Source organism: Bombina bombina, chromosome 2 (assembly GCF_027579735.1).
Source record: "Bombina bombina isolate aBomBom1 chromosome 2, aBomBom1.pri, whole genome shotgun sequence".
Taxonomy (NCBI): domain Eukaryota; kingdom Metazoa; phylum Chordata; class Amphibia; order Anura; family Bombinatoridae; genus Bombina; species Bombina bombina.
The window spans coordinates 851,860,472-851,885,048 of NC_069500.1; the positions used below are offsets into that span (position 1 = coordinate 851,860,472).

The following is a 24,577-nucleotide window of genomic DNA, read 5'->3' on the forward strand; positions in this document are numbered from 1 at the left end:
GGCTTTGTAGTGTAAAACTCATAACTACTGACTTTAGAATGCGTTACGAATCTTACGAGATAGGCTGTACCGCTCACTTTTTTGCCTAAAAAAATAGCTTGTAATACTGGCGCTATGGAAGTCTCATTGAAAAAAGATTATACGCGAATTGCGTAAGTTAATTTGCAGTAAGGCAAAAAAAGTGTGCGAGTTTTGCGTTATGAGTAAAAAAGCAGCGTTAAGCCTCATAACGCTGCTTTTTCACTACCGCTGCTATTACGAGTCTTGTAGGTACAGCTGTAAAAACTACCTGACAAGGATGAAACATGAAATAACTAATTATTATGTAATTTAATTAAAAAAAGAACCTTGTTACATACACAAAGCTTTAGGGACTCTAAAGTTTTATTTTTTAATTATGTTCTGGTTTTGTTTATTATTATCGGTTATTTGTAGAGCGCCAACAGATTCCGCAGCGCTATAAACAAAGGGTGAGTACAACAAAACAATTATAGGGATCAAATGTGTAGAGGGCCCTGCCAAAAGTTGCACTGTTGTAGTCAACTCTTAAGAAGGTGATCTACAAACAGCTGGACTCTTAGGCTTATATGCTTTGCTTCTTAATTTATTCATTTATTTGTTAAATGTATTTAAAAAAATGTAGAAATAGGTTTGAGATGCTTATAAAAATTATATGTATATGACTTGGAGAACTTATAAATAGCTTATCCAAGTCATAAATATTGTCCATTTGTCACTAATGAATCTAGAGATTTGTTTTTATTATATATTTAAATTATGAAGAAGATATGTTTATAGCCACATGCTACAAAATACATTACTACCAGAATGTTACAAATCTATAGATCAAGCATAGTATTGTTAGTGTTATGTTTCAAAATTGTTTTGTGGCAAGCAGTAGCAATCTATAACAGTATTTCCGATATTTGTCATAAAACATCTTATTAAACATATTAATAATGCACACCTATTAACATGCGCCCCACACTGACTTCAGTATTGGCCCAGGAACACCAAAAGTGATTGAAGACATGAAAGTATAATAAAGTACAACATTTTGAATAGGTTAGCGCTGCAGAATCTGTTAGCGCTCTACAAATAACATAATAATAATAATAACTGATAATAATAATAACTGATAATAATAGGTAACTAGTAGTAATATGAGTGATTATACATATTAAATGAATTTTCAGAAGCCCTCAGTGGCTCCATCCATAATCTACAAAATGTTTCAAGTCACCAAATTTATACATTAGTATCATATTTTCCTCTCCCCCTTTAACATCCATTATTCCTCTGCCCCTTTAACCTGGATTCATGCTACCTTTTGCGCACCAACTCTCCAATCAATAAATAGCAGCTGCACCATTCCTCATTGCTTGGTTATTGACTAGCTCTCTGACCCACCTTCCGTATATGACTTTGAATCCTCTACTCAAGCTTTGGATGCCACTCGCATGCTGGACATATATCTGTGCAAGTACTACTTGTTTTCTAAAATGTTTGTGCTACTCTCAAGGTAATTTCGTTACTTGTTTTACCTGGATTGTGTCTCTCTCATTTGCCTGTCCTTGCATCTTATCAGCTGTTCATCTCCTGTATGCGCTCAATGTGCGCCCCTACTTAAAGTACTGGTATTTACAGTATTTAGTTCTACCAAAGGCATTACTTGCTGTCTGTTTGCAATTATATCCTACAATTGCTATAATGTCATACAACTTTTGCAACCTTTATGCTGTGCAGCTGCTATAACAATTGGTAATCACCTGTCTCTAGCAAGCTCTGTATTACTTGATCCTGCAATATTACGGTTCACCACTTGGGGCATTAATCCTACTCTGTCAATACTTAAAGGGACAGTCAAGGCCAAAATAAACTGTCATGATTCAGATAGAGCATGTAATTTTAAACAATTTTCCAATTTACTTTTATCACCAATTTTGATTTGTTCTCTTGGTATTCTTAGTTGAAAGCTTAACCTAGGAGGTTCATATGCTAATTTCTTAGACCTTAAAGCCCACCTCTTTCAGATTGCATTTTAACAGTTTTTCACCACTAGAGGGTGTTAGTTCACATATTTGATATAGATAACACTGTGCTCGTGCACGTGAAGTAATCTGGGAGCAGGCACTGATTGGCTAGACTGCAAGTCTGTCAAAAGAACTGAAAAAGGGGCAGTTTGCAGAGGCTTAGATACAAGATAATCACAGAGGTTAAAAGTATATTATTATAACTGTGTTGGTTATGCAAAACTGGGGAATGGGTAATAAAGGGATTATCTATCTTTTACAACAATAAAAATTCTGGTGTAGACTGTCCCTTTAACCTTTCTTCTGTTGTATACATACTTTAATTAATTTCATGCATTTTATGCTAAGTTGTTCTTGTTTCATTTCACATTTGATGTAATATTAATTTCACAGAGGTTAAATCTCTTCTTAAAAAAAACGCATGTATGGTACATTTTTTTCATATAAAAAAAAACTATAATGCCCTCTATTTTGAGGGCATTTAGGGCATTTTTAGAAAATTAACCTGAGAAAATTAACCAGCCTGTTGTAATAGCTGGTTAATTATCTTGTCCCATTATCACACAATAGTTTAGTGCTCTACTTTTAATCTAGCACAATATGTTTAATTGTATGTATAAAAAGAAAACTTGAGTATTCTTTTGGTATTAATATTATTCTCTATATTCTCCTGCAATTTAATTCTGAAAAATTATGCTAATCTATTCTTGTTAAAAGTGTAAATACAAACCCCAGACTTATATTCTACCCATTTATAGCTGTCCCTAATTGACCTCAGCAGAGAAGAAAAACCTAGGTTACAGCATGGTGGTGCCCATGCTATTACAGACACTAAAGCTTTACACTATTTTTTCAATATTAAAACATCTAATATAAATTTAAAAAGTTTATGCATATGGTTCTCATTATAATACACAATTCTATCTAGCATGTATTTAGTGTATAATGCCCCTTTAAACAAATATTTTGTAAGATTGTATACTTTTACTTTGTTATGATCATATTTGAGATATTGCCATTGTGTCTTCAACTATCACATTTTAAACACATTTGAAAAATAAAATGAAGTCATAGAAATACCAACAGTGTCTTCTAACCATCTAAAACACATATTGTAAATTAAAAAAAAGGTATGTTTATAAGGAGAAATGTGATATTTAGCCAGTGTAAGGAAATCTGTCTCCTTCCAGTTTTCCTTTTATAATATTTCCTCTGGATTAAGTCCCAGAATTTGTCCCCTCCTATCAACACACAGCATCTTATAAATCACTTCTCCCATCAGTATATCACCAGATCTGCCAATGAGAAGTATATGCAAGTGCTCTTAAAACTAGCCAACGTTGTCTGATTTAGTTTATTTATTTATATTTTTTGTTAATTTTGGCACACACAAGAGGTTATAGTTTATGTGGCTTCCTGCTGTAAATAGCACAATTTATATTTGCATAACATAAGCAACATATTCCATCCAATCTGCTTATTTCTTGTCCTGTGTAAATGAAGCCAGTATTGACAATTTTTATCTTCAGTTAAAGGGATACTAAACCTCATTTTTTTATTTCATGATTCAGATAGAGAATGAGATTTTAAGTACCTTTCTAATTTACTCCTATTATCAATCTTTCTTTGTTCTCATGCTATCTTGATTTGAAAAAGCAGTACTGTAAGCTTTAGAGCCGGACCATTTTTTGTTCAGCACCTGGGTAGCACTTGCTGATTTGTGGCTAAATGTAGCAAACCAATCAGCAAGCTCTACCAAGGTGCTGAACTAAAAATGGGCTGGCTCCTAACCTTTTATTACTGCTTTTTCAAATCAAGATAACATGAGAACAAAGAAAAATTGATAATAGGAGTAAATTAGAAAGTTGCTTAAAATTGCATGCTCTATCTGAATCATGAAAGAAAAAAATGTGGGGTTAGTATCCCTTTAACTGGATTTCTTTTAGTGCTTCATTTTTGGGATGATTACATGTTCTGCCCTTGGACTTTATTTACAAAACAGCTTGTCTGCATTGACATTTATTCCATACTTTAACTATACCAGTTTGTTGCAAGTCTTTGTTACCTTGAACAGCCAATAACCTGATCTCTTATGTATCACATGGTCTCTGTCTCGGGATACTGACCCACTAGTGCTTTGCCTAAACACTGTTATGGCCAGCAAGAACTGGTTATTTGGTTTTGTGACGATACCAAAATAAACAAAATTTTGGTTACATAATATATCATCACTCAAGAATGCAATTTATATTACATATTTTCACTTTTTTTCTTATCAATGTAACAATAAATGTGATTATAAATTCCATTGTAAAACTCTTTGCCAATTAGTAGGGTAGTAGGGGGCACTGGGATTATGGGGCGCTCGTAGGAAAGGAGTAGAAGAGGATGCTTATGGTATAATTATTGTAATTTGTGCTTTATCCTTGATGTGCAAAGGAAAACAACTCGCTCACTTTGTATTTGAAGTTTTACTTCTCTATGTCAAAGCTTTTTCTTCTATGATAGTTAAGGTTTATCAGCAACTTACAATTTGGGATAACTTTATCAAGCTGAAGCGGACAGGGGCGCACATACGCGCCCCTGTCCGCCTCAGCTTGCCTCTGGCGGGCTGAATTCTGCTGCGGGAATTCAGCACTGCACACAAGTGCTATAATCTTTTATACCTATTTATGTGAACTTTTTTTTCTGATCAGGTTCATTTTTTTTTACAGATAAAATTATATTTAAACGATTGACAAGAATCAAACACTTTTCTTATTTCATTAGGACGCATCTGACCAAGATACTCTGATTTATAGTCAAATAAAAATAAACAAAATAGTCAATTTACCTGTCTGATTTCCATCTATAGTAAAATAAGGTGGTGTATTTGTATATTGTGCTTGACGAGCCATATTTCCAAAAATGTCCTTCACATTATTGAATACATTTTGATATAAAATCATGTTGGCTGGTTTCAATAACACGTTCTTCAGATCTTGAAACACGGTAGTAATCCTTAAAAATATGTAAGAATCATGTTAATTTGGACTCATTTATTGCTTGATTTTGAATGGTTATATGAATAGATAAATCAGTCAAACATTCTTAAATATTAATAAACACTAACAATAAAAACGTTATAGTCTTGTGAGAATCACTGATGCAACAAAATAAAGTGCTATGTAGGGTGTATATTATGTATGTGTTAAGCAGCTTTAACCTATTTAATTATTTGCATTTGCTAAACAATATGCTTAATGGAATGCTTTTAGATAAATTTAGACTGTATTTATGTTTCAGTTAGGTAAAAAATTAAAGACTCATTAAAATTAAACAACTTTACCTAGAAATAATGTAACATTACAAGCTCCCTCACTAGCTAGCAGTATCATTTTAAAGGGGTAGTAAAGTCAAAATCAAACATTCATGATTCTGATAGAGCACTTCACTTTAAACAAATATTCAATTTACTTCTGTTATCAGATGTGCTTTTTTTTCTTGGTATCCTTTTTGGAAGAGTTATTCTAGGTAGGTTGGTAGGAGCTCAGGAGTGTGCACGTGTCTTTAGCAGTCTATGGCCTAGATTTGGAGTTCGGCGGTAGCCGTCAAAACCAGCGTTAGAGGCTCCTAACGCTGGTTTTGGCCGCCCGCTGGTATTTGGAGTCAGTGATTAAAGGGTCTAATGCTCACTTTTCAGCCGCGACTTTTCCATACCGCAGATCCCCCTACGCCATTTGCGTAGCCTATATTTTCAATGGGATCTTTCTAACGCTGGTATTTAGAGTCGTTTCTGAAGTGAGCGTTAGAGCTCTAACGACAAAACTCCAGCCGCCTGAAAATAGCAGGAGTTAAGAGCTTTCTGGCTAACGCCGGTTTATAAAGCTCTTAACTACTGTACCCTAAAGTACACTAACACCCATAAACTACCTATGTACCCCTAAACCGAGGTCCCCCCACACCGCCGCCACTCGATTAAAATTTTTAACCCCTAATCTGCCGACCGCCACCTACGTTATACTTATGTACCCCTAATCTGCTGCCCCTAACCCCGCCGACCCCTGTATTACATTTATTAACCCCTAACTTGCCCCCCACAACGTCGCCGCCAGCTACTTAAAATAATTAACCCCTAATCTTCCGACCGCAAATCGCCGCCACCTACGTTATCCCTATGTACCCCTAATCTGCTGCCCTAACATCGCCGACCCCTATATTATATTTATTAACCCCTAATCTGCCCCCCTCAACGTCGCCGACACCTGCCTAAACTTATTAACCCCTAATCTGCCGAGCGGACCTGAGCGCTACTATAATAAAGTTATTAACCCCTAATCCGCCTCACTAACCCTATCATAAATAGTATTAACCCCTAATCTGCCCTCCCTAACATCGCCGACACCTAACTTCAATTATTAACCCCTAATCTGCCGACCGGAGCTCACCGCTATTCTAATAAATGTATTAACCCCTAAAGCTAAGTCTAACCCTAACACTAACACCCCCCTAAGTTAAATATAATTTTTATCTAACGAAATAAATTAACTCTTATTAAATAAATTATTCCTATTTAAAGCTAAATACTTACCTGTAAAATAAATCCTAATATAGCTACAATATAAATTATAATTATATTATAGCTATTTTAGGATTAATATTTATTTTACAGGCAACTTTGTTATTATTTTAACCAGGTAAAATAGCTATTAAATAGTTAAGAACTATTTAATAGTTACCTAGTTAAAATAATAACAAATTTACCTGTAAAATAAATCCTAACCTAAGTTATAATTAAACCTAACACTACCCTATCAATAAAATAATTAAATAAACTACCTACAATTACCTACAATTAACCTAACACTACACTATCAATAAATTAATTAAACACAATTCCTACAAATAAATACAATTAAATAAACTAGCTAAAGTACAAAAAATAAAAAAGAACTAAGTTACAGAAAATAAAAAAATATTTACAAACATAAGAAAAATATTACAACAATTTTAAACTAATTACACCTACTCTAAGCCCCCTAATAAAATAACAAAGCCCCCCAAAATAAAAAATTCCCTACCCTATTCTAAATTAAAAAAGTTACAAGCTCTTTTACCTTACCAGCCCTGAACAGGGCCCTTTGCGGGGCATGCCCCAAGAATTTCAGCTCTTTTGCCTGTAAAAAAAAACATACAATACCCCCCCCCAACATTACAACCCACCACCCACATACCCCTAATCTAACCCAAACCCCCCTTAAATAAACCTAACACTAAGCCCCTGAAGATCTTCCTACCTTGTCTTCACCATCCAGGTATCACCGATCCGTCCTGGCTCCAAGATCTTCATCCAACCCAAGCGGGGGTTGGCGATCCATAATCCGGTCCAGAAGAGGCTCCAAAGTCTTCCTCCTATCCGTCAAGAAGAGGACATCCGGACCGGCAAACATCTTCTCCAAGCGGCATCTTCGATCTTCTTCCATCCGGAGCGAAGCGGCAGGATCCTGAAGACCTCCAGCGCGGAACATCCATCCGGACCGACGACTGAACGACGAATGACTGTTCCTTTAAGGGACGTCATCCAAGATGGCGTCCCTCGAATTCCGATTGGCTGATAGGATTCTATCAGCCAATCGGAATTAAGGTAGGAATTTTCTGATTGGCTGATGGAATCAGCCAATCAGAATCAAGTTCAATCCGATTGGCCGATCCAATCAGCCAATCAGATTGAGCTCGCATTCTATTGGCTGATCGGAACAGCCAATAGAATGCGAGCTCAATCTGATTGGCTGATTGGATCAGCCAATCGGATTGAACTTGATTCTGATTGGCTGATTCCATCAGCCAATCAGAAAATTCCTACCTTAATTCCGATTGGCTGATAGAATCCTATCAGCCAATCGGAATTCGAGGGACGCCATCTTGGATGACGTCCCTTAAAGGAACAGTCATTCGTCGTTCAGTCGTCGGTCCGGATGGATGTTCCGCGCTGGAGGTCTTCAGGATCCTGCCGCTTCGCTCCGGATGGAAGAAGATCGAAGATGCCGCTTGGAGAAGATGTTTGCCGGTCCGGATGTCCTCTTCTTGCCGGATAGGAGGAAGACTTTGGAGCCTCTTCTGGACCGGATTATGGATCGCCAACCCCCGCTTGGGTTGGATGAAGATCTTGGAGCCAGGACGGATCGGTGATACCTGGATGGTGAAGACAAGGTAGGAAGATCTTCAGGGGATTAGTGTTAGGTTTATTTAAGGGGGGTTTGGGTTAGATTAGGGGTATGTGGGTGGTGGGTTGTAATGTTGGGGGGGGGGTATTGTATGTTTTTTTTTACAGGCAAAAGAGCTGAAATTCTTGGGGCATGCCCCGCTAAGGGCCCTGTTCAGGGCTGGTAAGGTAAAAGAGCTTGTAACTTTTTTAATTTAGAATAGGGTAGGGAATTTTTTATTTTGGGGGGCTTTGTTATTTTATTAGGGGGCTTAGAGTAGGTGTAATTAGTTTAAAATTGTTGTAATATTTTTCTTATGTTTGTAAATATTTTTTTATTTTCTGTAACTTAGTTCTTTTTTATTTTTTGTACTTTAGCTAGTTTATTTAATTGTATTTATTTGTAGGAATTGTGTTTAATTAATTTATTGATAGTGTAGTGTTAGGTTAATTGTAGGTAATTGTAGGTAGTTTATTTAATTATTTTATTGATAGGGTAGTGTTAGGTTTAATTATAACTTAGGTTAGGATTTATTTTACAGGTAAATTTGTTATTATTTTAACTAGGTAACTATTAAATAGTTCTTAACTATTTAATAGCTATTGTACCTGGTTAAAATAATTACAAAGTTGCCTGTAAAATAAATATTAATCCTAAAATAGCTATAATATAATTATAATTTATATTGTAGCTATATTAGGATTTATTTTACAGGTAAGTATTTAGCTTTAAATAGGAATAATTTATTTAATAAGAGTTAATTAATTTCGTTAGATTAAAATTATATTTAACTTAGGGGGGTGTTAGTGTTAGGGTTAGACTTAGCTTTAGGGGTTAATCCATTTATTAGAATAGCGGTGAGCTCCGATCGGAAGATTAGGGGTTAATAATTGAAGTTAGGTGTCGGCGATGTTAGGGAGGGCAGATTAGGGGTTAATACTATTTATGATAGGGTTAGTGAGGCGGATTAGGGGTTAATAACTTTATTATAGTAGCGCTCAGGTCCGCTCGGCAGATTAGGGGTTAATAAGTGTAGGCAGGTGTCGGCGACGTTGTGGGGGGCAGGTTAGGGGTTAATAAATATAATATAGGGGTCGGCGGTGTTAGGGGTAGCAGATTAGGGGTACATAGGGATAACGTAGGTGGCGGCGGTTTACGGAGCGGCAGATTAGGGGTTTAAAAAAATATGCAGGGGTCAGCGATAGCGGGGGCGGCAGATTAGGGGTTAATAAGTGTAAGGCTAGGGGTGTTTAGACTCGGGGTACATGTTAGAGTGTTAGGTGCAGACGTAGGAAGTGTTTCCCCATAGCAAACAATGGGGCTGCGTTAGGAGCTGAACGCTGCTTTTTTGCAGGTGTTAGGTTTTTTTTCAGCTCAAACAGCCCCATTGTTTCCTATGGGGTAATCGTGCACGAGCACGTTTTTGAGGCCGGCCGCGTCCGTAAGCAACTCTGGTATCGAGAGTTGCTTTTGCGGTAAAAATGCTCTACGCTCCTTTTTTGGAGCCTAACGCAGCATTTGTTTGAACTCTCGATACCAGAGTTAATTTTATGGTGCGGCCAGAAAAAAGCCTGCGGAGCGTTAACAGCCCTTTTACCGCCGAACTCCAAATCTAGGCCTTAGTCAGCAGTGCTTGCAACTATGTATAACATGGTTATAAACAATGTTGCAAGCACTATTGTCAGATGGCTAAAGACAGGTGCACATGCCTGAGCTCATCTATGATTACTCTCTAACAAAGTAAATTGGAAAGTTGTTTAAAATTTCATGCTCAACCTAAGTAATAATATTGACTTTACTGTCCCTTTAAGAATTTAAGTCAAAATAAATAATTTGTGAAGGTTCTTTGCTTAAAGTGATGGTAAACCTTAACTAACCAAATGCCATATATTAAATATTTGCCATTAAAAAAGTGTATGTGCACCTTTTCTGTTTTTAATCCATCTTTTAAAGGGTTAAATTAGTGCATATAGTTATGCTTCTATTGCATTGTTATGCCAGCCCACTTGGATGAACTCTTTTTTTTTTTATGACAATTTTAGTGAACATCCAAATCAGCATGTGTGTCATTTGACAATCTTGAAGTCCAGCCCCTTTAAAGCCCTTAAAAAGCTTATGTAGAGAGTGGATTTGACTGCTCTATACATCACAGCCCAGCAGAAAGAGAAAATTAAGGGGAGTGAAGGAACAGTCAATACCAATTAGGATTATAAATCTTTTATTATAAAATATATATACGCTTTTTAAAAAAACATAATTGTGTGGTTTTACTTAAAGACTAATATATTTTTCATTGAAACATTCATGCAGGCCCATTTATCAAAGGGCTTGCGGACCTGATCCGACACTGCGGATCAGGTCCGCAAGACCTCGCTAAATGCGGAGAGCAATACGCTCTCCGCATTTAACATTGCACCAGCAGCTCACAAGAGCTGCTGGTGCAACGCCGCCCCCTGCTGACTCGCGGCCGATAGCAAGGAGGTGTCAATCAACCCGATCGTATTCGATCGGGTTGATTTCCGGCGATTCCTGTCCGCCTGCTCAGAGCAGGCGGACATTGTTATGGGGCAGCGGTCTTTGTGACCGCTGCTTCATAAGTTGTGTTTCTGGCGAGTCTGAAGACTCGCCAGCAACAAGGCCCTTCAAGCTCTGTACGGAGCTTGATAAATGGGCCTGTTAGTCTGAAATTTACTATCAATTTAATTGTTTGAAATTATTATTGCTAGCACATTTCTTTTCTTTTTTATTTGCATGATTTTACATCTCTATTTCAACATTAGAATGAAGAATATAGAAAAAAATTTTAATTTGTATTATGTCTATATATACAAATCAAAATGTAGTTTATATGCAGTTTCTGACATATGTAAATGTGTGTGTATATATATATATATATATATATATATATACACACACCACTTTATACTATTGCTGTATCATTTTGTAATACATCTGTTTTCTTTCATGTAATTGGCAAGAGTCCATGAGCTAGTGACGTATGGGATATACAATCCTACCAGGAGGGGCAAAGTTTCCCAAACCTCAAAATGCCTATAAATACACCCCCCACCACACCCACAATTCAGTTTTACAAACTTTGCCTCCTGTGGAGGTGGTGAAGTAAGTTTGTGCTAGATTTCTACGTTGATATGCGCTTCTCAGCTTTTTGAAGCCTGGTACCTCTCAGAGTGCAGTGAAAGACAGAGGGATGTGAAGGGAGTATTACCTATTGAATACAATGGTCATCCTAACGAGGATCTATTTCATAGGTTCTCTGTTATCGGTTGTAGAGATTCATCTCCTACCTCCCTTTTCAGATGGACGATATACTCTTATATACCATTACCTCTGCTGATTCTCGTTTCACTACTGGTTTGGCTATCTACTTTATGTAGATGAGTGTCTTTTGGTAAGTATGTTTCTTTTATTTAAGACACTCTCAGCTATGGTTTGGCACTTTATATTTAACCCCTTAATGACCAAGGACGTACGCCACACGTCCTAAAAAAGTCAGTTAATGACCGAGGACGTGTGGCGTACATCCTTGGTCTGGAAAGCAGCTGGAAGCGATCCTGCACGCTTCCAGCTGCTTTCCGGTTATTGCAGTGATGCCTCGATATCGAGGCATCCTGCAATAACCCCCCTTGGCCATCCGATGCAGAGAGAGCCACTCTGTGGCCCTCTCTGCACCGGACATCGGTGGCCGGTATCGTTGGTGGGTGGGAGCAAGTCTGGGAGGCGGGTGGTCGGCCATCGATGTGCCGAATGGAGTGGAGGGGGGCGGGATCGGGGGCGGGAGCGCGCACGGGAGCGCGCGTGCACGGGGCGGGAGCGGGAGGGAACCGCTGCACTACAGAAAAATAAACTGGGTAAAGTAAACAAAAATAGTTATTAAAGCTGTAAATAAACAGCTAAGGGACCTGGAAGGGGTGGGGGGTTGATCTTGGGGGGGGGGGGGGGGAAGCTACACTACAGAAAAGATCATTTAAAAAAATAAAAAGGCACATTTCTTCTGTTATGTGTGATCAGTCCACGGGTCATCATTACTTCTGGGATATAACTCTTCCCCAACAGGAAATGCAAGAGGATTCACCCAGCAGAGCTGCATATAGCTCCTCCCCTCTACGTCAGTCCCAGTCATTCTCTTGCACCCAACGACTAGATAGGATGTGTGAGAGGACTATGGTGATTATACTTAGTTTTTATGACTTCAATCAAAAGTTTGTTATTTTACAATAGCACCGGAGCGTGTTATTACTTCTCTGGCAGAGTTTGAGGAAGAATCTACCAGAGTTTTTTACTATGATTTTAACCGGAGTAGTTAAGATCATATTGCTGTTCTCGGCCATCTGAGGGAGGTAAAAGCTTCAGATCAGGGGACAGCGGGCAGATGAATCTGCATTGAGGTATGTAGCAGTTTTTATTTTCTGAATGGAATTGATGAGAAAATCCTGCCATACCGTTATAATGATGAATAAATATTTGGGCATTATTTTCCACTTGGCAGTTGTTTGGTTTTAATTGTGACAGTTTCGTTTCTCTTCACTGCTGTGTGTGAGGGGGAGGGGCCGTTTTTGGCGCTCTTTGCTACGCATCAAAAAATTCCAGTCAGTTACTCTTATATTTCCTGCATGATCCGGTTCATCTCTGACAGATCTCAGGGGTCTTCAAACTTCTTTGGAGGGAGGTAGATTCTCTCAGCAGAGCTGTGAGAATTTTATATTGACTGTGAATAAAAACGTTGCTCTGTAATTTTTATGTCAAATTTAATAGAAATTTATGTACTAACTGTATTGATGCTACTTTAAATAAAAGTCAATCTGTACAATTTGAACAAATTTCACCAAACAGCGAGGGGAGAGTTATGCCGACTAACTCGCCTCACGCGGCAGTACCTGCATCTCCCGCCCGGGAGGTGCGTGATATTATGGCGCCTAGTACATCTGGGCGGCCATTACAGATAACATTACAAGATATGGCTACTGTTATGACTGAAGTTTTGTCTAAATTACCAGAACTAAGAGGCAAGCGTGATCACTCTGGGGTGAGAACAGAGTGCGCTGACAATACTAGGGCCATGTCTGATACTGCGTCACAGCTTGCAGAGCATGAGGACGGAGAGCTTCATTCTGTAGGTGACGGTTCTGATCCAAACAGATTGGATTCAGATATTTCAAATTTTAAATTTAAATTGGAGAACCTCCGTGTATTACTAGGGGAGGTCTTAGCAGCTCTCAATGATTGTAACACCATTGCAATACCAGAGAAACTGTGTAGGTTGGATAAATACTTTGCGGTACCGGCGAGTACTGACGTTTTTCCTATACCTAAGAGACTAACTGAAATTGTTACTAAGGAGTGGGATAGACCCGGTGTGCCGTTCTCACCCCCTCCAATATTTAGAAAGATGTTTCCAATAGACACCACCACTCGGGACTTATGGCAAACGGTCCCTAAGGTGGAGGGAGCAGTTTCTACTTTAGCTAAGCGTACCACTATCCCGGTGGAGGATAGCTGTGCTTTTTCAGATCCAATGGATAAAAAATTAGAGGGTTACCTTAAGAAAATGTTTGTTCAACAAGGTTTTATATTGCAACCCCTTGCATGTATCGCGCCGATTACGGCTGCGGCAGCATTTTGGATTGAGTCTCTGGAAGAGAACCTTAGTTCATCTACGCTAGACGACATTACGGACAGGCTTAGAGTCCTTAAACTAGCTAATTCATTCATTTCGGAGGCCGTAGTACATTTAACCAAACTTACGGCTAAGAACTCAGGATTCGCCATACAGGCACGTAGGGCGCTGTGGCTAAAATCCTGGTCAGCTGATGTTACTTCTAAGTCCAAATTACTTAATATACCTTTCAAGGGGCAGTCTTTATTTGGGCCCGGTTTGAAAGAAATTATCGCTGACATTACAGGAGGTAAGGGCCACGCCCTACCTCAAGACAAAGCCAAAGCTAAGGCTAGACAGTCTAATTTTCGTCCCTTTCGGAATTTCAAAACAGGAGCAGCATCAACCTCCACTGCACCAAAACAGGAGGGAGCTGTTGCTCGTTACAGGCAAGGCTGGAAGCCTAACCAGTCCTGGAACAAGAGCAAGCAGGCCAGGAAACCTGCTGCTGCCCCAAAGACAGCATGAACCGAGAGCCCCCGATCCGGGACCGGATCTAGTGGGGGGCAGACTTTCTCTCTTCGCCCAGGCCTGGGCAAGAGATGTTCAGGATCCCTGGGCGCTAGAGATCATATCTCAGGGATACCTTCTAGACTTCAAATTATCTCCCCCAAGAGGGAGATTTCATCTGTCAAGGTTGTCAACAAACCAGATAAAGAAAGAAGCGTTTCTACGCTGTGTACAAGATCTGTTATTAATGGGAGTGATCCATCCGGTTCCGCGGTCGGAACAAGGACAAGGGTTCTACTCAAACCTGTTTGTGGTTCCCAAAAAAGAGGGAACTTTCAGGCCAATCTTAGATTTAAAGATTCTAAACAAATTCCTAAGAGTTCCATCGTTCAAAATGGAAACTATTCGGACAATCTTACCCATGATCCAAAAGGGTCAGTACATGACCACAGTGGATTTAAAAGATGCTTACCTTCACATACCGATTCACAAAGATCATCACCGGTATCTAAGGTTTGCCTTCTTAGACAGGCACTACCAGTTTGTAGCTCTTCCATTCGGATTGGCTACGGCTCCAAGAATCTTCACAAAGGTTCTGGGTGCCCTTCTGGCGGTACTAAGACCGCGAGGGATTTCGGTAGCTCCGTACCTAGACGACATTCTAATACAAGCTTCAAGCTTTCAAACTGCCAAGTCTCATACAGAGTTAGTTCTGGCATTTCTAAGGTCGCATGGATGGAAAGTGAACGAAAAGAAGAGTTCTCTTTTTCCTCTCACAAGAGTTCCATTCTTGGGGACTCTTATAGATTCTGTAGAAATGAAGATTTACCTGACAGAAGACAGGTTAACAAAGCTTCAAAATGCATGCCGTGTCCTTCATTCCATTCAACACCCGTCAGTAGCTCAATGCATGGAGGTGATCGGCTTAATGGTAGCGGCAATGGACATAGTACCTTTTGCACGCCTACACCTCAGACCGCTGCAATTGTGCATGCTAAGTCAGTGGAATGGGGATTACTCAGATTTGTCCCCTACTCTGAATCTGAATCAAGAGACCAGAAATTCTCTTCTATGGTGGCTTTATCGGCCACACCTGTCCAGGGGGATGCCATTCAGCAGGCCAGACTGGACAATTGTAACAACAGACGCCAGCCTACTAGGTTGGGGCGCTGTCTGGAATTCTCTGAAGGCTCAGGGACTATGGAATCAGGAGGAGAGTCTCCTTCCAATAAACATCCTGGAATTGAGAGCAGTTCTCAATGCCCTTCTGGCTTGGCCCCAATTAACAACTCGGGGGTTCATCAGGTTTCAGTCGGACAACATCACGACTGTAGCTTACATCAACCATCAGGGAGGGACAAGAAGCTCCCTAGCAATGATGGAAGTATCAAAGATAATTCGCTGGGCAGAGTCTCACTCTTGCCACCTGTCAGCAATCCACATCCCGGGAGTGGAGAACTGGGAGGCGGATTTCTTGAGTCGCCAGACTTTTCATCCGGGGGAGTGGGAACTTCATCCGGAGGTCTTTGCCCAAATACTTCGACGTTGGGGCAAACCAGAGATAGATCTCATGGCGTCTCGCCAGAACGCCAAACTTCCTCTCTACGGGTCCAGATCCAGGGATCCGGGAGCGGTTCTGATAGATGCTTTGACAGCACCTTGGAACTTCGGGATGGCTTATGTGTTTCCACCCTTCCCGCTGCTTCCTCGATTGATTGCCAAAATCAAACAGGAGAGAGCATCAGTGATTCTAATAGCGCCTGCATGGCCACGCAGGACTTGGTATGCAGATCTAGTGGACATGTCATCCTGTCCGCCTTGGTCTCTACCTCTAAGACAGGACCTTCTGATACAGGGTCCATTCAAACATCAAAATCTAACTTCTCTGAAGCTGACTGCTTGGAAATTGAACGCTTGATTTTATCAAAACGTGGTTTTTCTGAGTCGGTTATTGATACCCTGATACAGGCTAGGAAGCCTGTTACCAGAAGGATTTACCATAAAATATGGCGTAAATACCTATACTGGTGCGAATCCAAAGGTTACTCCTGGAGTAAGGTTAGGATCGCTAGGATATTGTCCTTTCTACAAGAAGGTTTAGAAAAGGGTTTATCAGCTAGTTCATTAAAGGGACAGATTTCAGCTCTGTCCATCTTGTTACACAGGCGTCTGTCAGAAAATCCAGACGTCCAGGCCTTTTGTCAGGCTTTAGCTAGGATCAAGCCTGTGTTTAAAGCTGTTGCTCCGCCATGGAGTTTAAACTTAGTTCTTAACGTTTTACAGGGTGTTCCGTTTGAACCCCTTCATTCCATTGATATAAAATTGTTATCTTGGAAAGTTCTGTTTTTAATGGCTATTTCCTCGGCTCGAAGAGTCTCTGAGTTATCAGCCTTACATTGTGATTCTCCTTATCTGATTTTTCACTCAGACAAGGTAGTTCTGCGTACTAAACCTGGGTTCTTACCTAAGGTAGTCACTAACAGGAATATCAATCAAGAGATTGTTGTTCCATCCTTGTGTCCAAATCCTTCTTCAAAGAAGGAACGTCTTCTACACAATCTGGATGTAGTTCGTGCCCTCAAGTTCTACTTGCAGGCAACTAAAGATTTTCGCCAAACTTCTTCCCTGTTTGTCGTTTATTCTGGACAGAGGAGAGGTCAAAAAGCTTCTGCTACCTCTCTCTCTTTTTGGCTTCGTAGCATAATACGTTTAGCCTATGAGACTGCTGGACAGCAGCCTCCTGAAAGAATTACAGCTCACTCCACTAGAGCTGTGGCTTCCACTTGGGCCTTTAAGAATGAGGCCTCTGTTGAACAGATTTGCAAGGCTGCAACTTGGTCTTCGCTTCATACTTTTTCCAAATTTTACAAATTTGACACTTTTGCTTCTTCGGAGGCTATTTTTGGGAGAAAGGTTCTTCAGGCAGTGGTTCCTTCTGTATAATGAGCCTGCCTATCCCTCCCGTCATCCGTGTACTTTTGCTTTGGTATTGGTATCCCAGAAGTAATGATGACCCGTGGACTGATCACACATAACAGAAGAAAACATAATTTATGCTTACCTGATAAATTCCTTTCTTCTGTTGTGTGATCAGTCCACGGCCCGCCCTGTTTTTAAGGCAGGTAAATATCTTTTAAATTATACTCCAGTCACCACTTCACCCTTGGTTACTCCTTTCTCGTTGATTCTTGGTCGAATGACTGGGACTGACGTAGAGGGGAGGAGCTATATGCAGCTCTGCTGGGTGAATCCTCTTGCATTTCCTGTTGGGGAAGAGTTATATCCCAGAAGTAATGATGACCCGTGGACTGATCACACAACAGAAGAAAGGAATTTATCAGGTAAGCATAAATTATGTTTTTTTTTACTACACTGGGTACTGGCAGACAGCTGCCAGTACCCAAGATGGCGCCCATTAAGGCAGAGGGGGAGGGTTAGAGAGCTGTTTGGTGGGGGATCAGTGAGGCTGGGAGCTAAGGGGGGATCCTACACAGCAGCATATGTAAATATGCTAAAAAAACACAAAAAAAGCCCAAATATAGCTTTTATTTTAGTACTGGCAGAGTTTCTGCCAGTACTTAAGATGGCGGGGACAATTGTGGGGTGGGGGAGGGAAGAGAGCTGTTTGGGAGGGATCAGGGGGTCTCATGTTTCAGGTGGGAGGCTGAGCTCTACACTAAAGCTAAAATTAACCCTGCAAGCTCCCTACAAGCATAATTAACCCCTTCACTGCTAGCCATAATACACGTGTGAAATGCAGCGGCATTTGGCGGCCTTCTAATTACCAAAAAGCAACGCCAAAGCCATATATGTCTGCTATTTCTGAACAAAGGGGATCCCAGAGAAGCATTTACAACCATTTGTGCCATAATTGCACAAGCTGTTTGTAAATGATTTCAGTGAGAAACCTAAAATTGTGAAAAATTTAACGTTTTTTTAAATTTGATCGCATTTGGCGGTGAAATGGTGGCATGAAATATACCAAAATTGGCCTAGATCAATACTAGGGGTTGTCTACTAGACTACACTAAAGCTAAAATTATCCCTAAAGGCTCCCTACATGCTCCATAATTAACCCCTTCACTGCTGGGCATAATACACGTGTAGTGCGCAGTGGCATTTAGCAGCCTTCTAATTACTAAAAAGCAACGCCAAAGCCATATATGTCTGCTATTTCTGAACAAAGGGGATCCCAGAGAAGAATTTACAACCATTTAAGCCATAATTACACAAGCTGTTTGTAAATAATTTCAGTGAGAAACCAAAAGTTTGTGAAAAAATTAGTAAAAAAGTGAACGATTTTTTGTATTTAATCGCATTTGGCGGTGAAATGGTGGCATGAAATATACCAAAATGGGCCTAGATGAATACTTTGGGATGTCTACTAAAAAAAAATATATACATGTCAATGGATATTCAGAGATTCCTGAAAGATATTAGTGTTCTAATGTAACTAGCGCTAATTTTGAAAAATAATGGTTTGGAAATAGCAAAGTGCTAATTGTATTTATGGCCCTATAACTTACAAAAAAAGCAAAGAACATGTAAACATTGGGTATTTCTAAACTCAGGACAAAATTTAGAAACTATTTAGCATGGGTGTTTTTTGGTAGTTGTAGATGTGTAACAGATTTTGGGGGTCATAGTTAGAAAAAGTGTGTTTTTTTCAATTTTTTCCTCATATTTTATATTTTTTTTATAGTAAATGATAAGATATGATGAAAATAATGGTATCTTTAGAAAGTCCATTTAATGGCGAGAAAAAATATATATAATATGTGTGGGTACAGTAAATGAGTAAGAGGAAAATTACAGCTAAACACAAACACCGCAGAAATGTAAAAATAGCCTTGGTCCCAAACGGACAGAAAATGGAAAAGTGCTGTGGTCATTAAGGGGTTAAAGTTCTAAATATATGTTTGTACTTATATTTGCCATGATTCAGGTTTATCAGTATATTTCCTTTTTGCAGACTGTCGGTTTCATATCTGGGAAATGCATAAATTAAAAAAAAAATTCTTACCTGAAGTTTTCAAATTGACTCTCTTTTCTAAATTGCGGGCTGTTAGGCTCACGGGAGCGCAAAATGCTATAATTTATTGCGTCATTCTTGGCGCAAGACTTTTTTGGTGCGAGAATTACGTTTGTTGACGTAATTTCATCATTTCCAGCGTCTTAGTTGGCGCCGAGTTTTTTCACGTGGTTGCGTCATCTATGACGCTCGTGTTTGTTGCAGACGTTTTTGGCGCCAAAAAATATTTCATCAGTTGTGGGCGTCATACTTGGCGCAAAACTTTTGACATTATTTAAGACTTAATTTCTTTTTGCTTCTGGTTTCCAGAGGCTTATTTTGTTTGCATTTCTTTCCCATTCCTGACACTGTCATATAAGGAAATTGATAATTTTGCTTTATATGTTATTTTTTCTCTTACATATTGCAAGATGTCTCAATCTGACCCTGTCTCAGAATCTACTACTGGAATCCTGCTGCCTGATGTCGGTTCTACCAAAGCTAAGTGCATTTGTTGTAAACTTGTGGTAACTGTTTTTCCGGATGTAGTTTGTGATAGTTGTCATGACAAACTTTTACATGCAGACAATATTTCAATTAGTAGTAGTTCATTACCTGTTGCTGGTCCTTCAACATCTAATGATCAGGATATTCCTGTTAATGTGAGAGAATTTGTTTCTAATTCCATTCAGAAGGCTTTGTCTGTCATACCGCCTTCTAATAAATGTAAAAGGTCTTTTAAAACTTCTCATAAATTGATGAATTTTTAAATGACCAACAACATTCTGATTTATCTATCTCTGATGAGGATCTATCTGGTTCAGAAGATTCTGCCTCAGATATTGACACTGACAAATCTTCATACTTATTTAAAATGGAGTATATTCGATCCTTATTAAAAGAGGTGTTGATTGCATTAGATATGGAAGAGTCTAGTCCTCTTGATATTAAAACTAGTAAACGTTTAAATTCGGTTTTTAAACCTCATGTAGTTATTCCTGAGGTTTTTCCAGTTCCTGATGCTATTTCAGATGTGATTTCTAGGGAATGGAATAAATTGGGTACTTCTTTTACTCCTTCTTCAAGGTTTAAGAAACTGTATCCTTTGCAGACTGATAAATTGGAGTTTTGGGAAAAGATCCCCAAAGTTGATGGGGCCATCTCTACTCTTGCTAAGCTTACTACTATTCCTACGGCAGATAGTACTTCTTTTAAAGATCCTTTAGATAGGAAACTTGAATCTTATCTAAGGAAGGCTTATTTATGTTCAGGTCATCTTCTTAGGCCTGCTATTTCTTTGGCTGATGTTGCAGCTGCTTCAACTTTTTGGTTGGAATCCTTAGCGCAACAAGTATCAGATCATAATATGTATAGCATTGTTAAGTTAATTCAACATGCTAATAATTTCATTTGTGATGCTATTTTTGATATCATTAGAATTGATGTTAGATATATGTCTTTAGCTATATTAGCTAGAAGAGCTTTATGGCTTAAATCTTGGAATACTGAAATGACTTCTAAATCAACGTTGCTATCTCTCTCTTTCCAAGGTAATACATTATTTGGTTCTCAGTTGGATTCGATTATTTCAACTGTCACTGGGGGGAAGGGAGCTTTTTTGCCTCAGGATAAAAAATCTAAGGGTAAATTTAAGGCTGCTAACCGTTTTCGTTCCTTTCGACAAAATAAGGAACAGAAACCTAATCCTTCCCCTAAGGGAACGGTTTCCAATTGGAAGCCTTCTTCAGTCTGGAATAAATCCAAGCCATTAAAGAGATCTAAATCAGCCCCGAAGTCCGCATGAAGGTGCGGCCCTCATTCCAGCTCAGCTGGTAGGGGGCAGACTAAGATTTTTCAAGGATGTTTGGATCAATTCAGTCCAAAATCATTGGATTCAGAACATTGTCTCTCAGGGGTACAGAATAGGTTTCAAAGTAAGACTGCCTGTGAGAAGTTTATTTCTCTCACGCATTCCAGTGAACCCAGAGAAAGCTCAGACTTTCCTAAAGTGTGTTTCAGACCTGGAGTTGTCTGGGGTAATTGTGCCGGTTCCTTTTCAGGAACAGGGTCTGGGGTTTTATTCAAATCTGGTCATTGTCCCAAAGAAGGAGAATTCTTTCAGACCAGTTCTGGATATAAAAATTTTGAATCGTTATGTAATAATACCAACATTCAAAATGGTGACTATTTTATCAAAATAAGACTATTCTGCCTTTTGTTCAGCAAGGGCCACAATAGACTTACAGGATGCATATCTTCATATTCCGATTCATCCAGATCACTATCAGTTCCTGAGATTCTCTTTTCTAGACAAGGTGCCTTCTCAAAGGTTCTCGGTGCCCTACTCTCTGTAATCAGAGAGCGGGGTATTGCGGTGTTTCCTTATTTGGACGATATCTTGGTACTTTCTCAGTCTTTACATTCTGCAGAATCTCACACGAATCAACTAGTGTTGTTTCTTCAAAGACATGGTTGGAGGATCAATTTACCAAAAAGTTCTTTGATTCCTCAGACAAGGGTAACCTTTTTAGGTTTCCAAATAGATTCAGTATCCATGACTTTGTCTCTAACAGACAAGAGACATCTGAAATTGGTTACAGCTTGTCGGAACCTTCAGTTTCAATCATTCCCTTCAGTAGCTATGTGCATGGAGGTTTTAGGTCTCATGACTGCAGCATCGGACGCAATCCCCTTTGCTCGTTTTCACATGAAACCTCTTCAGCTTTGTATGCTGAACCAATGGTGCAGGGATTATACAAAGATATCACAATTAATATCCTTAAATCCCAATGCTCGACTATCTCTGATTTGGTGGTTGGATCACCATTGTATAGTTCAAGGGGCCTCTTTTGTTCATCCAACCTGGATTGTGATCACAACAGATGCAAGTCTTTCAGGTTGGGGAGCTGTCTGGGGATCTCTGACAGAGCAGGGGGTTTGGAAATCTCAAGAGGCGAGATTACCACTCAATATTTTGAAACTCTGTGTGATTCTCAGAGCTCTTCAGTTTTGGCCTCTACTGAAGAGAGAACCGTTTATTTGTTTTCATACAGACAATGTCACAACCGTGGCGTATGTCAATCATCAGAGTGGGACTCACAGTCCTCAAGCTATGAAAGAAGTATCTCAGATACTTGCTTGGCAGAATCCAGCTCCTGTCAAATTTCTGTGGTCCATATCCCAGGTATAGACAATTGGGAAGCGGATTATCTCAGTCGCCAGACTTTACATCCGGGAGAGTGGTCTCTTCACCCAGATGTGTTTTTTCAGATTGTTCAGATGTGGGGGCTTTCAGAAATAGATCTGATGGCTTCTCATCTAAACAGGAAACTTCCCAGGTATCTGTCCAGGTCCAGGGATCCTCAGGCAGAAGCAGTGGATGCGTTGACACTTCCTTGGAGTTATCAACCTGTCTATATTTTTCCGCCTCTAGTTCTTCTTCCAAGAGTGATTTCCAAAATCATAATGGAGCGTTTGTTTGTACTGCTGGTGGCTCCAGCATGGCCACACGGGTTTTGGTATGCGGATCTTATTCGGATGTCCAGTTTGCCAACCTTGGCCACTTTTGTTCAGGCCAGACCTTATATCTCAAGGCCTGTTTTTCCATCAGGATCTCAAATCATTAAATTTGAAGGTATGGAAATTGAACGCTTAGTGCTTAGTTATAGAGGTGTCTCTGACTCTGTGATTAATACTATGTTGCAGGCTTGTAAATCTGTATCTAGAAAGATTTATTATCAAGTTTGGAAGACTTACATTTCATGGTGCTCTTCTCATAAAGAATTTTACAGTTTCTTCAGGATGGTTTAGATAAGCGTTTGTCTGCAAGTTCCTTGAAAGGACAAACTCTGCTCTTTCTGTTCTGTTCCACAGAAAAATTGCTAAACTTCCTGATATTCATTGTTTTGTACAGGCTTTGGTTCGTATCAAGCCTGTCATTAAATAAATTTCTCCTCCTTGGAGTCTTAATTTGGTTTTGAAGGCTGTACAGGCTCCTCCGTTTGAGCCTATGCATTTTCTGGACATTAAATTACTTTCTTGGAAAGTGTTGTTCCTTTTGGCCATCTCTTCTGCTCGAAGAGTTTCTGAATTATCTACTCTTTCTTGCGAGTCTCCTTTTCTGATTTTTCATCAGGATAAGGCGGTTTTGCGGACTTCGTTTAAATTTTTACCTAAAGTTGTGAACTCCAACAACATTAGTAGAGAAATTGTCGTCCCTTCTTTGTGTCCTAATCCTAAGAATTCTCTGGAGAGATCCTTACATTCTTTGGATGTGGTAAGAGCTTTGAAATATTATGTTGAAGCTACTAAAGATTTCATGAAGACTTCTAGTCTATTTGCTATCTTTTCTGGTTCTAGGGAAGGTCAGAAAGCTTCTGCCATTTCTTTGGCATCTTGGTTAAAGCTTTTGATTCATCATGCTTATTTGGAGTCGGGTAAATCCCCGCCTCAGAGGATTACGGCTCATTCTACTAGGTCAGTTTCCACTTCCTGGGCTTTTAAGAATGAAGCTTCTGTTGATCAGATTTGCAAAGCAGCAACTTGGTCTTCTTTGCATACTTTTACTAAATTCTACCATTTTGATGTTTTATCTTCTTCAGAAGCAGTTTTTGGTAGAAAAGTACTTCAGGCCACTGTTTCAGTTTGATTCTTCTGCTTATAATTTCAATTTTTCATTATAAGATTAAAACTTTTGATTTAAGTTGAGGATTAATTTTTTCAGCGGAATTGGCTGTCTTTATTTTTATCCCTCCCTCTCCAGTGACTCTTGCGTGGAGTTCCACATCTTGGGTATTTGCTATCCCATACGTCACTAGCTCATGGACTCTTGTCAATTACATGAAAAAAAACATAACTTATGTAAGAATTTACCTGATAAATCAATTTCTTTCATATTGGCAAGAGTCCATGAGACCCACCCTTTTTATGGTGGTTATGATTTTTTTGTATAAAGCACAATTATTCCAATTCCTTGTTGATGCTTTTTGCTCCTTTCTTATCACCCCACTTCTTTGCTATTCATTAAACTGAATTGTGGGTGTGGTGGGGGGTGTATTTATAGGCATTTTGAGGTTTGCGAAATGTTGCCCCTCCTGGTAGGATTGTATATCCCATACGTCACTAGCTCATGGACTCTTGCCAATATGAAAGAAATTAATTTATCAGGTAAATTCTTAAATAAATTATGTTTTTTTTAATTTTTTTTTAGCATTGTAATATATAAGTA

At 39.2% G+C, this 24,577-nt stretch overlaps 1 protein-coding gene across 1 annotated transcript in view; it reads right to left on the reverse strand.

Moving 5' to 3' along the window:
- Window positions 1–24,577, reverse strand: part of LOC128649747 (phospholipid-transporting ATPase ABCA1-like) — a 2,013,556-nt gene that overhangs the window by 1,717,200 nt on the left and 271,779 nt on the right. Inside the window, exon 5 of the mRNA XM_053703184.1 lies at window positions 4,867–5,033. Within this exon, the coding sequence (XP_053559159.1) occupies window positions 4,867–5,033 (167 nt within the window). The remainder of the gene's footprint in view (window positions 1–4,866; window positions 5,034–24,577) is intronic.